The sequence below is a fragment of the Prunus persica genome, chromosome G6 (assembly GCF_000346465.2).
Source record: "Prunus persica cultivar Lovell chromosome G6, Prunus_persica_NCBIv2, whole genome shotgun sequence".
Taxonomy (NCBI): Eukaryota; Viridiplantae; Streptophyta; class Magnoliopsida; order Rosales; family Rosaceae; genus Prunus; species Prunus persica.
Genome location: NC_034014.1, coordinates 7,751,585 through 7,766,115, shown reverse-complemented (window position 1 = coordinate 7,766,115; position 14,531 = coordinate 7,751,585). Strand labels below are relative to the sequence as shown.

Genomic DNA, 14,531 nt, shown 5'->3' with positions numbered 1-14,531 from the left:
CACCAAATTATCCTTGTCAAATATAAAAATCCAATAGTCTAATCCATCCAAGTATGAAATCAAATAACTTAGTCATGATATCATTCAATATGTACTCAAGATGTACTGGGAGCCACTTGTGTTGGTTTTTTGAATGTTTGAGTGTTCTTTTTACTGAATTCTCTGTATTTATATAAATGATTTTGACATTTGTTCCAAGCGGGGTTCTTTAGTTTTTCATGCTGAATCCAACCATATAAAGAACATCAAATTTGGATCAACAGTTGGAAAGTTACAGGTAAAAAATGGGACAAAGATTGAAACTGAAAAACATAGAAAGTTCATAAATTCCTCTTTGACCAAAAAGTGCTACAGAACCCGGATGATAAAGAAGTGATACAATAGTGATAAATGAATCGGTACGGGTTTCCGTTGGATTAAGAATATTATTTCCGTTAATCAAACTAAACATTACAGTACGAATCGAATCGGAATAATTAAAATTTAAAAAAAAAATATTTAACCAAACCAAACTAAATTCTCAAATCATATGAAAGACGAAATAAAAACATGGTGGAATTTCAACGAAAGTCTAGGACGAACTGGAGAGAGAAACAAATTTCCCCTTTTACTTCACAAATCTTCTTTCTTACATTTGTAAGAAATTAATTTAAATTGTGTATATTGGTTTATTTTACAGTCCTGATTTCTTGGACAATAGGGATCTAAGAGATTTGTGGTCACTCACCGTTGGATGTAAATTCAATAGTTCACTCACTCTTGCACTCCTTTTAAGAAACTTTTTTTAACTATTAAATTAATATTCAACAGTGGATGAATACAATCTCTTGAACAGATCGGGACTGATTTATTTTATTTAAATTGGAAAATGTCTGTTTTGTAGGTGGAATGGAATAATTTAGCAGAACGAAAAAAGAAGGGAAAAAGCCAAAGCCAAGTTATGAAAAGCCGAGGTGGGTCGACAGAAATGACAACCCCAGAAAGAGCCAAGTGTCTATGGGCCTATTGGTTATGACACCCAAAAACCCTTCTCAGCTTTTGAACCAGCAGCAGCCCGCAACCCAACCTCACCTTCCACCAAAATTACAACTTTACAAGGAAGTTTCTTTTCATTTCCCTTGACTACTACGCGTGATAATGATAAGCCACACGGCTCACACGCACATCATATGTATGTGAGAATGCCTAAACCACCATACATGATATATATGTGCACATCAACATCATACGCAACCGCCATCATCGCCATCATAAACCGCTTGAGGAACACCACAACTGACTCCGAAACTCACTCACCCTCTCTCTCTCTCTCTCTCCGCCTTTAAATACCCACCCACCCACTGGCCTTACCACATTTCCTTACTCTCTCCACTCACAATTTACACCAGAACAAACAAAGAAAAAACCAACCAAACACTTCACGATGGCCAAGGTGAGTGAGAGCCAATTCCTCCATCTCTGTTTCTCTATATTTTAGTTTAGCCCTTTGTTTCTCTCTATTCTTGCGTTTGCTTAATGGGTTTTGTGTTTGTTTTTTGTGTTTAATGCAGAAGAAGAACAAAAGTGGCGGTGAGAACAACAACAACGATGTGGCTGAGAAGAAGAACGGCGATGGAGGTGAGAAGAACAGCGGCGCTGGGGGTGAGAAGAAGAAGGAGGACGGCCCCATCCCCGTTGTGTTGAAGGTTGACATGCACTGTGAGGGCTGTGCTACTAAGATTGTCAAATGCGTCAAAGATTTTCAAGGTAAAATCATTTTCAACCCCCCCTGTTTCTCAGATTTCCTTCAAATATTTTCTTCACAGATTCTGATCTCCCTTCATTTTCCTCATGAATTTCCTCCAAATTTTACAAAGCAATGTTCATATCCTACTTTATGCATCTCGGTTTCTATTTTCCACATATTGTAGATTTAAACCCACTCTCTATTTTTCTTTCTGGGTTTTGGGTTTTTCTCAAATTTTGTTTTTTTTTTCTTTTGGTGCATGGAAAATGTAATATTCCAAACGGATTTGATTCAGAATATGCTCTGTTTCTACTTTATGGGTTCAATTGAATCTCATCCAAAACCAGATTCATTTCATTTTTCTTATTTGTTTGGTTTAATTTCTGGGTTGGGTTTTAAGCTGTGTGTTACGCAATGAAACGTAGGCGTGGAGTCGGTGAAATCTGAGTTCCAGGCGAATAAGCTGACGGTGGTCGGAAACGTGGACCCCACACAGCTCAAAGACAAGCTGGCCGCCAAGACCAAGAAGAAAGTCGACCTCATCTCTCCCCAGCCCAAAAAGGACAACAAAGACGACGCCAAGAAAAACCAGCCTGAGAAAGCAAACGACGACAACAAAAAACCCAAAGAGGTGTGTGTCGTCTGCTCACTGGTCCCCCCCTCCCCCTTCCCTTAACGTGCGCCTGTCTTGTTCTACGCACCTGCCTCAGATTTTATTTATTTATTTATTTGATTTTATTAATTAAACGGGTCATGGGTTTGTGTAGGCTCCGGTGACGACGGCGGTTCTCAAGCTGAGCTTGCACTGCCAGGGATGCATCGGGAAGATTCAGAAGACTGTGAGCAAGACCAAAGGTGAGGTTATCAATTCCTCCACTAATCAGTTTTTAGCTAACGGCGTCGTTTTTGTCATGATGAATTGTTCGCAAGTTTTTTGACAAGGGTGACGTGGCAGGGTTCCATGATATGACCATTGATAGGCAGAAGGATTTGGTGACGGTGAAGGGCTCAATGGACATGAAGGAATTGGCTGAGACTTTGAAGGAGAAGCTCAAGAGGCCTGTTGACATTGTGCCACCAAAGAAGGAGAAGGAGAAGGAGAAAGGCGAAAACAACGGCGGCGGCGGCGGCGGTGGAGATAAGAAGAAAAAGGAGGAAGAGGGGGGCAATGGTGGTGGAAAAATGGAGGGGCACAAAATGGAGTATCCAGCGGGTCTACCGGGATTCGGACAAGTTCCATATGGAATGGTATATGGACCTGGATTCGGCGCAGGATACGGGTACCCGCCTCATGCTCTGCCTCCTCAAACTCTGCCTCCTCAAGCTCCTTACATAGGGAACCCACTTCATGCACCTCAGATGTTCAGCGATGAGAACCCAAATGCTTGCTCCATAATGTGAGAATGGTCAATCAAGGAAGAAGATGATAGAGTTGACTTAGAAAATCTCAGAAGAAAAGAAAAAAAAAAACTGTAAATAAGAGAATAGACAGGTTTAGATATGAGAAATCTCAGGGGGGTCGGGTTCATCCATATTTGACCCGGGGCTCTAGCTATTAGAAAAATCAAAATGGTCATTTTGGGTTTCCTTTGTGTTTCTTGTCATGAAACTACTATTTGTTTTGTTGTTGTGATTTGGTTAGTGATATTAATGCTGTTTTGGTTAAAAACGCTTTTTGATAATTAAGTTCGGTTGTTATCTAAACGTCCCGTGTTTTTAGATTTTTGTTTGAATGTGCAGTTTAAATTCAAGAACGGTAAATATAACATGGTTTAATATTTTAATATGCAAGTGGCAGGGTGGGATTAACAGTTAAGCACTCCACATCTGGTGAGAGTGAGGCACCAAAGATGGGGAAAAATGTTTTAAGTGTGCTGTGAGGTTTGGCTTATTAGTGATGTACAACCACTTGGACAAGGACATATCACTAATGTCACACTCAAATCATTTACCTTACACTAAATAAATGATCTAGAAGATTCTTAATTTCGAAATCTTAATACAAAATTAGTTTAATCATATTCTACTATATAGGTTTTGTGTTCTTGAATATTCTAGTATTACATTTGAGGTCAAAGTTGTTGAATATGCTACTCCAAAGCATTATGTGGTTCCAATTTTCAATTATAATAGCAGTGAATTTGGTCCTATGCGACATCCTCGTGATGACGGAACCAATTAATCATTTTTAGGTGAGGATTACAACTTTGATATGCACTATTTTGCTTTTTAAAATCCACGTGTGTACCTAATTATTTTCTTAAAAGAAACACTGTATTAAATAAATTTGATGGCTCAATGCAATTCTTTTTCTTGATTTAAATTTATATTAAATAAAATTTGATGGCTCTACTCAATCCAACTACGTATCCAGAATTGATGAGAATAAATAATTAATACATGCACAATGACAAGGTATTGAAATATTAATTAATGTAGTAAAGATGTCTTAATCTCATTAATGAAGTTTCCAGGATTGAGTTAATTAAATAGTGGTAATTAAAAGACATTAATGAATTAAAATTGAATGTGAATGGTAAAAATAAATAGTTGAATTGATAGCCTGCTTTCTGTGTCGTGCACGTTTCTGGGTGCCTACGACGCGACTGTGCAATCAACATTCCCTCCGTCCAATTAATATTGTCCAATTTAAAAAATAATAATAATAATAATAATAAAATGTTTTCCAATTTCGAAAAGCTGTCTGGAGTCTGTGTCCATACCATAACACATTTAACACGTATCAAGTCTATAATCTGTACATGACTAGGAGTAGTACTATTGGGCTGCAGAGCGACCACTGCACACAATAACCGATGACCATGATCAGACCAATGGCCACTTGGAAATTATTTGGGAGCAGCGACTCACAAGTCACAACTATTTCAATGACAGGAGTCAAGGTCATTTGCTCTTTTGGGATTCACAACACATCAACGATCCAGATTTAATCTCGTTCGATTATTTTTATAAACTTAATATTTATCGTGCATTTTTAATCATTGATGTAAAAATATGAAAATAAAGAGTTTCATATTGAAAATTTAAGAAACTTAGCAATGACTTATAAGGAGTTAGACTATTCTTTTCATTACCAATTGATTTTGGAGTAAAACCTCAATTACCTTCAATTGGTACATATAGAGCTAATTATACATTTTTGATCCTTAATGCATGTGGTGGCTCGTAAGTGCATCAATAATCAAGATTTGGAAATGCTCATATGGACAATTATTCCTACGAGTAGTGATAAGGTCAATGACGATTTCTTATTTTTAAATTATATATATATATATATATATATGAAGTCTACAATACATGAACGGTAAAATATTTGTCCGTGTGCGTGCATCAACGATTAACAGTGATATTCTTTCACATTCCTAGAAATGACTAATGAGTTGTGGGGTGGGTCATAGACTCGTAGCATGGGATGGGGACCCACAAATTATTTGATATGTGAGAGTCATGACCATGATTCCATGGGAAAGGAGACTTTTAAGAGTTTTGAATTTTGAATAGGTGTGTCTATGTGTCTCATTAGGTGTCCTTTGTCTAGTGAGCTGGCAGGCAGGAGTTTTGAGCGCACATTCATTTCCTCACTTACTGCCGTGTCAAATAAGGACTAGCTACCTAAGGGCTGACCTATGTCCTACATAGTACTGCCATATAGGACCAGCCACAAGCCATGAGCCAAATGGCCACACACCATTTCCGAGAACGAAAACACTTCCCTCCTTCCTCTGTATTGGCAATATGAAAAAAGGAAGTGTTAGTAACTTTTTCTCTGAACTTCTTCCTTTTTTTCATGATAAATGTTACTTTTCTTACATTAAAAACAATGTCATTAATGCATCACACAAATTAATTTTTGTTTTCTAAATTTACCCTTATTAAATATATATTTTTTTTAAAAACAAACTAATTTTTTTTTTATAACTTTCTTACCACATTGTTAAAAATTAAATAAGAAAATAAAAACTGAAGTTTTTTTTTTTAATTTTTAATTTTTTCAAAGAGAACGAGTATTTTGTTAAAAACAAAATAAAGATGATAACAATGTTATGAAACAAACTTTATTTTTATTGTTTTTAAATATGACTTTATTTATTTATTATTATTTATTTTTTAACAATGTGCTAAAGAAGTTATAACAAAATTTGAATAAATTGAAGGAAATATAAAAGCCAATACATTTTAAAAGGGTAAACTTGGAAAACAAAAACTAAATTATGTGATGCATTAATGGCATTGTTTTAAGTGTAAGGAAAATGACACTTGTCATAAAGAGAAGAGAGAAGGTCCAAAAAAGAAGGTTAGAGAGAAGGTTGCTAACATTCCTCTATGACAAATGGGTACAAATATTTTCTATATTTTTAATAAATTAATTTTGTGTATATATCAAAAAAAGAAGAATATTTTTTTCTAATAAAAAAGCAAGAAGTATTTTTCCTGGAAGGTATGTATGTCGCTAGTAGGTGGTGTACCCTTAAACCCTGTGGGGAACACTACACATCACAACGGACGCACTCTGCCCGCAAAACCAAACTTACCCAACAAAGCAGCCCTTCTTTTTGCCCCCAAAATAAAATAAATAAATAACTAAAGCAAGCCTTGCTTTTTCCTTTTTCCTTTTTCATTTTTCATTTCTTTCTTTCTCTTCTAGAGTTAACAAAGGTTGTTTACTCAAAAAAAAAAAAAACAAAAACAAAAAACTAACAAATGGTGGAGAAAAAAGAATGAAGCTTTAACCTTTTCTTATGGAATTGCACCGCCTCTACCGAAAAGAAGTAGAATGTTGAATTCTCAAATAGCCAACATTTAACATTGCTAATAATAAAAAAAGGGTAGGTGCTTCTATTTGTATCATATTTACTACTACATTGTTAACTATATTTCTAATATAGGTGGAACCTACGTAGATTGGTGAGATCCATCTTTATTATAGAAGTAGCTAGCAACATAATCAATAAATGTGATACAAGTCGCTCTCTCATTCATGCGAAGAGAGCCTTGAAGGTTAGGATTAGGGTTTCTTCAATTTTCTTTATTCATTTTCTGCTCCGTCTCTTTCAGTCTTCTCTAATTGTCTCTCTGGGTTCTTCTTGATGTATTGTGTACGATCTTTTTTTGCTCTTTTGGTCTCCGCGGGGTAGATGCACCAACTTCCTTTCTGGGTTCCTAAGGATGCAGTCGTTCGTGATGGGTCTCCATCTTAACGCTATGGAGGTGACCACAACCTTTTTTGCTCAAGGAAATGACAAGTACACGGCACCAAGCGAGAATCAAAAGCATGCGAAAACTGGTGTTAGGTATCTGATGGTTAGTGGCATGGCTTTTTCTGGTAAGCGTAGTTTTTGTATCGAGGATTTTGTTGATAAGGCGAAGGAGACCAGCCTCGAGGGGTCTCCAAGGTCTCCCTATTAATTCTCCTATGAAACGTTCGTGGGCTTGGCAATCGATGAACGTTCCTACTATGAAGATCTTTCTTCAGGCTAAAAGGTCAATCTTGGTCTCCCTTGCTTGTCAACTGGGGTTTCAGATCAAGAAAATTGGAGGTGGCGGTTGGTGTTTTGCTGGATTGTTATGATGCTTATAATGCATTTTTGACTTTGTACGAAGAACTATGACTTCGTAGTGATGGAATGTGTTTCAATGGTTTTGTGGTTGGGTGATTGGCTGGATCTATTCTGATACCCATAATACGTTTTTGAGTCTGTACAAAGAACTATAATGCTTTCTCTATATCATAGGAGGACTTCTTTGATAGTACCTACGTAGTGATGAGATGTTGTTTTAAGGGTTTTGTGGTTGGATTTTAGATTTGTCTGTTTCGTATAAGTTGTTTGACTTTTTTATTTATTCAATAGTATGGGTGGTACTCTTTCCTACCCCGGGGTTTTGTTTTCTCTAAGAAGGTTTTAACGAGACCGCCGTTAACATACTAGTTCTTACCATGTAATGTTCATTTCGGTTGAATGAAATACAATCTTTTTTTAAAAAAAAATGTGATACAAATAATATTATTAAATAAAAATAAAAATATTTCTCCAAATATAGGTTTCACTATTTCTTCTTAATTAAACTATTTTCAAGTTGAGGGAATTTATGTGGATCAGTAGTCAGGAGAATTATAATTAATCGGGTTCAAAAGGTTGTAGACTCTGGTGAATACAATTAATTTTGGTTTTTCATAAACAAAGGAATTTCTCTTTGTTTAATGCATAACTTTTTTCTTTGGTAATTAAAGTAATACACTAACCAAAAGGATGACATTATTATTATTTTCTGAATATTTTCTACTAAAAAGGAGAGCATTAATTAGCGTACCACTCATGCAAGTTGCAAGTGTAGAAAGCACACACGAGCTTGCATTAACATGACCCTGTAAAATTTTTGATAAGGATGAGCGGAACATTCATCATATCATGTGCGTGTTATGTTATGCATGTTACCATCAACCCATCGTGCATGATCATCTTTACATTATGATGCAACATACCATCCCATGATGATGGTGATGATGATAACCATGCCCTCAATTTTGTCCGCCTCTGAGAAAGAGATATGAACTTTCCCTAAAGCTTACGTGGGCAAAAAGAGGACAAAGGAAAAGAACACAAAACGTTTTTTCTCTAAATTTTCAACCCAAATTATGCTCTCTTTTTTTTGGTTTTGCATCAAAATTTCAAAATTTCTGTATCAATCTGACATATATGTCGGTCAGTAAACCAAAAGAATTGAGGGAAATAAATACAAGAAGAGAATATGAATATTCTACCAACTCAACTACCTCACAAGCACAAGTCAACCTCATTGAGAAAATAATTTCTTCTAATATATATATGTATATGAGTATTAATTTAATTCACAATTTAAGAAATGGGTATTATTCAAAATACCAATTGCAAATGCATGTGATCAAAGGGTTTTCTTGGAATCTTCTTTCATAGGATGTGATGATTGCATGAGCTCAAGCCCATGTGAGTATTGGTAGGGTGTGTCAAAAGGGTTAAAGGTGGAGAGTGATTTGTGATAGATAAGTCTTTTTCATGGGGTATTCTCCCATTGCCTTATTAGAAAAGGCAAGTGCTCTTTCTACTTCTACAAATATTAGACATATAGGCTTCTTTTTTAGTAAGGCTTACAGCTACACAGTTATTGAATATGTTTTTCGCTATCTCTATAGAGTAGTGTTTTCTACCATATTACAGGTATTCAACTTATCATTCTATACTCTCGGAGAAAAAAAGAATAGAATCCGTTATATATATTGGTCAAAAGATGATATATGTTACATTGGAGTATGATACTCATAGAAATTTTCCTTTTCAGAAAAGCGACAATCACTTTGTATAGTTAAGTCTTTGCTAAATCGATCAAAAATTTAATATTTTGTTTTGGTAAAGTTCAAATGGGTACTAATTCGGTCAGTAATTGGTAAAATTCAGTGAATGTGACTCACCAAATCATCATGATATATACATGGTGTAAATACTAAATACTTTCTCCTATCACATCTATGCAACGCAAGAAGACATATGATCTGAATTGTGTGGTGCAAATAGTTGCAGAAAATATCTAAAAAGCAGGTTCATATCGTTTTCATTGGTTGAATCAATTGTTTTGTCAATTGTTTTCAGCAATATTGGAAAAGCCATTCATGATTAAAATTCAGTTTACCAATGGAATCATGCATACGTTGCTCATGATGAAGGCTTGAGGCCAAAGAACAAGCTCCTTGGTGTGTCCAAAAACATTGAGCAAGGACATAATGAGGGTGTTCTAGAGTTTAAACTCTCTAAAAGTTAGCCATATGCATGCAAACCTTAATTATTTCATGGGCATCAAAACTTTCCTAGCCTCGACCTCTTGATTTTGGCTTAAATAATTTTTTTTTTAAAGCAAAAATAAATTTGATTTGATCTCTAGATTTTAGTTAGCAGGAAAGTTCCAAGTTAATATGGCCTTGGTTTTTGAGGCAATTAGGTCAAGAAAATAAAGTCTTTCTTTATGATGGAACCCATTTCAAAAGAGCAAAGTCTCAAGGGTAAAAATACAGAAAGTTGTCAAGGAAAAGAAGCTTATCCCTTTTGCCATATTGATATTTTTATCCTCAAATTAAAATTATTGAGCAAGACCCAAAGGGTAGTCATCATTAGATGAGATGCTAATCTCTCTTAAGAGTTCAAAGACAAAAAAAGATGGCTCAATTTTCTTTAATCTTCACACTTGATCACATCATTTGAGGGACAGAAAGTAGGCTTAATGAATATACTAGCTCTCTTTGTAGATAGCGGTTGTGCAATTGAATGCTTTAGAAAAGTAAAACCATGACATGAGAAAGGAGTCTTTTCTTTTGTAGCCAAATTTCAAAGTTCTCTTACACTTTTTTCCTTTCCATATAATTGCATGGTTAGAAAAAAAGGACCCTTCATTAGACTATCAAATTGAATTAGGTGGGTTTGTATTTAAATGTATGATCATATTGATGTCTAGTAAAACGACGTTACCAATTATCGAAAAAACGGAATAAGAAAAAACAAAAAAGTGTTTCTGTTCAGATAAAAGCAAACTTCCTTCATTATCAATTTCCAAACACCTAATGCATTTTGATGGTACTGCTAGTTTTGGTTTTTCTTAATTGCTGAACCTAAATGTGACCATTTGACAGAAGATATCTTGTCCTCTAGATACGAAGGTAAAATCAAATTGATTTTCATCAACATACCGACAGTTAAGCTTTTTAAAGTTGGTAAAAGTCCTCCCCAAGAACCCCACAAAAAATAAAAAATTGACTAAAGAAATAAGGGAATTTCATGGCAATGGATAATATTAAATTTTCAGGTGAAGCATATATGGCTCATATGTAATTATATTTGCAATTTCTCCTTATTTAACAGAATGATCATCCACCACACAAGAAAGAGACCCCTTGTCACTTGTCATACGAAGATCCCCAGGGATTTGTTGGTAAAGGGTAGTTGCCAATATCACCTCAAACTTCTAGCCCAAGTTCAACCCGACTACGAATAATGTTTTTGGTATAGACTTTGAATACTTGAACCAATTGCGTTGACAAGAATAAAAGGTCTCTCCATAATGGGATAATGGTCCCAAGGGGCAAGGTAGCTCTTCTTAGGCGAGTTATCATTTTAATAAAAAAATAAAAAAATAGAAGCCATATTGAGGAGGAGGGTAATCGAACCTAGGACTCGGATGCAAAGATAAATAATGTTAACCACTTCATCTATAAGCCCATTGCCTTGGGCGAGTTATCTATCCTTACAGTTTCTTGGTAGCAGCCCCCAAGCTAGAGAATGCCATTATAAGACTTGCATTAGAAGCATTTGGAAACCCGAGCAAAATTAAACCGTTCCATGTTTTCGATTATAGTGGCCAATTCAATCCAGCTATAAGAACATTTTCTCTATATTCAGCACCCTCACTTGTTCAACAGCTAAACGGAAGTGGGAAGAAGTTGGAAAGAACAAACTGGTTTTAATAATTTTCTGTAAAAAAGATGAGAGGAAGCAAACATTAAAATGACACAGAGTTTATGAGCTGTTTCTATGGCTATGTACAGACAATTTCCAAGTGGTTCTGGTTTTGCACGAATGCAATGCAGTATAATTTGCTGGTGTGAGCAATAAAAGGAGCTCATTGCCTCCTCCTTACTCTGTCATAAGAAATGTATAGTTCAGCATTTAGACACAAGGAGTGCAAACAAGAGATTTCTTATTAGTAACTTGGTCGAGATGTATTTTCATCGTTATCATCAAGAACGAGTTTGACTCCATTGTTCTTAAGAGCATTGACAATGGCCCAAATCTTGGTGCGGTTCTTAAAACCCTTCTTCTCAAGTTCATTATTTACATTAACGTGAATCCCTCGTCCCTGCCCCTGGTCAAGACCATCCACCTTGAGTCTCTTAGCCAACACCTCTCCAACAACTGACGCTGCCTTTGCATTGCAAGACCGACCACACTCAAGCGAGCCCTTGATTGAATGTTCAACTGTAGATGCTGATGTAACAATCCGGCCATTGTTTCTGTCCACCACGTTTGCTGTAATGTACTTCAAGGATATGAACAGACGCAGTACATACCGCTTCACAACCGTCATTCCTAGGCAGTCCTGATGTTTTATTGATAAGATACATTAATAAAAGCCAGTTGGATATGAAACTATATTATGAGGAAGAAATGAAGTACAAACATTTATGTACCAAAAGAAAATACTAACGCTGTGGTATTCAACTCTCCCAGAAGGGTGTGGAGATATAATCCTAAATATCCCCCTTCGGCATGTTCTAACCAATATTCATTTAAGCTGCTAACAGCACAGTGACAATACACTTGCATCAAACTGGTAGCAACTTGAACCCACTTTTCGTCAAACATGTACAACCAAAGACTTATTGCTTCTACACCCTTAACTCAACCGTTACAAAATCTTTCAAAGACTTATGGCTAAACAGTTCATTGTTGTAGGCCTGTTTGCCACAATACATAGGAGCAAATAAATCCACGTTCCCAGAATTATCAGTTCAGATGCATCTCAATAGAAAATTGGTAGCAATCAGTTTGAGTCCCACTTAATTTTTGACTCTCACTCCCACAAGAAAACAATCATTACTGCAACCCTCAAACAATTAAGCATGCTAAGTTGCTCCCAACCTCAAGAGCTTTACAAGGATACTGATTGTTAGTGCTCAGTGGTTGTAAGACTATCTTTGTAGCAGGGTCGATGATTGTAGACAGGGCAAAGCAACTATATCAATACTCTCAGAGGGATTCATCCATCAAATGGCTTCACTAGAAAGGCGTAACAACAATAATACGAAAAAATTTTCAAGCAGCTAGACATTATCTCTTGCTATCAAACCTCCAAACTCTAGAAAGAAGGCTCTACACTACAGATTCTAACTTCAACTCAAACAGTAAATCGCTCACCCCCCTACGAATTTCGATCTGGAACGAAAGATTTAACGACTCAGTTCCGGAGGAGAGAACAGTACCTGATAGACGACGTCGCTGCTACAGAACACTATCTGACCGCCGACATCACACGAGCAATCGAGGGCACATGAGGGAGAGTGCTATGGCTGATGAGCCCCCGTTTGATTCTTGGTCTCTTGGAAGATATTGGGTTCGGAGAGGACTTTTTGGACGAATGGATTCGAAGAGGTGGGATGCGTGATAAATGGATAGGCGTAAGAGCAGTTCCAGCGGATAGCTCAGCCCAGGCAAAAGGTACAGGGACTCCCAAAATCAGCTCCTGCGGTGACATCCAGCCCGCTCAAGAGCTGGGTCCATAAGCCCGTGCAAGGCCCAAGACAAGATGGACCGAGCTACTGTCTGAGAGTGATGACATCAGCAAAAAATCGAAACAAATTCTGAAAAATTACCAACAAAAAATTCAAATTTTAGTATATATACTACATACTTAGCAAATTTTTATTTATTAATTTCATATATATAAATAAAATTAATCCCATATGAATAGTAATTGCTTTTGAGTTGCTATGGCAATAGGTAAAAAGGACAAATTTTTTTTTACTAGGGCAGATACTATTCAAGTGAACAATAACCGCCCTCACTTGTCCTTACCCTTTTCGTTTGCCATGGAAAATGGGTGAAAGTGCTCTAAGGGGGTGGGTGTGTTAATATAATTAAAGTACTGTTTCTGGTTTCAAGAATCCAGTCATGTTCTCCTAGACGATATGGTCCAAGAAAGTTGTGGTTACCTAACCATGGATCTAATCTAAGGGTTGAGAAAAAAAACTAGTTTAAATATCAATATGTCATATTTTATTTTACTTGTACTACAGTAAAATACTATTTTGGTTATTAAAACTATTTAAAAAAAGAAGAAGAGTTTAATAACAGAGATGAAAAACATGATCAAAAAACTCATTTGCATCTAAGATTGTTGTCTCTGACACCAGACATATTTCTCCTTCACGCCTAGTGAATAGGAAAACATGAATCTTTCATGAAAATACAATATAGTTGCAGAAATCCAAGTCTGGGTTCATGAATTGCAAAACAAAAAAAAAACAAAAAAAAAACAAAAAAAACCCAAAATTTGTTTATAAAAAAGTGAAGTTTTCCCAAACTGAGTTCAAGAATCATTCAAATCTAACATTTATAAACAGAAAATTGATTACAAAGGCAAAGAACAACATGAAAGTGACTTGGTTATGGGTCCTTGAAATTCAATCACGTTAAAGTGTGAACGGATGGCTTGATGGCTCCGAATTTGGGTCAGTAAATTTTCTTTTGTTTCTGAAAAAATTTAATATTTGAATCTAAATCAAGAGATGAAATAGATAACTAATAAGAATTAGAGTGAATCATAAACCACATGTGTTCTTGATTTTCGTCTACAACACTAGAGTTAAAGGTAGTTGTGAACGACAATGGAGGAAGAAATGCTAAATGTGACGGTAATCAAGGCAAAGCATTGGTGATTTATGAACGTGACACATGTTGGATTATTGATTCTGGTGCCACTGATCATATAACCTATGATAAATCATATTTCCATTATATGACTGCTCCTACCAAAACAAGTGTGGTTACTGACAATGGACAATCTAACTCAGTCACTGGGGCTGGTTCCATTACTCTTACCCCTACCCTCTCTTTACATAAAACTTTACTTGTTTCTACTTTATCACATAATTTATTATATGTTGGGCAAGTTACAGAACAATTAGATTGAGGCGTGCTCATGTTCTCTTCCTTTTGTTTGCTTCAGGATGTTCAAACCAGGGAGATCATTGGGCGTGGTACTAAGA

At 36.0% G+C, this 14,531-nt stretch overlaps 2 protein-coding genes across 2 annotated transcripts; one reads left to right on the top strand and one right to left on the bottom strand.

Moving 5' to 3' along the window:
* Positions 1,190-3,430, top strand: LOC18774536 (heavy metal-associated isoprenylated plant protein 3). The gene is made up of 5 exons (XM_007205535.2): positions 1,190-1,432; positions 1,551-1,746; positions 2,152-2,357; positions 2,494-2,581; positions 2,682-3,430. Exons 1-5 carry the CDS (start codon positions 1,424-1,426, stop codon positions 3,125-3,127), a joined length of 945 nt encoding a protein of 314 aa, XP_007205597.1. The 5' UTR covers positions 1,190-1,423; the 3' UTR covers positions 3,128-3,430.
* LOC18774040 (50S ribosomal protein L18) lies at positions 11,331-12,911 on the bottom strand. The gene is made up of 2 exons (XM_007207585.2): positions 12,747-12,911; positions 11,331-11,863 (listed from the first exon to the last, which is right to left on the bottom strand). The coding sequence occupies exon 2, from the start codon at positions 11,849-11,851 to the stop codon at positions 11,468-11,470; it is 384 nt and encodes a 127-aa protein (XP_007207647.1). The 5' UTR covers positions 11,852-11,863; positions 12,747-12,911; the 3' UTR covers positions 11,331-11,467.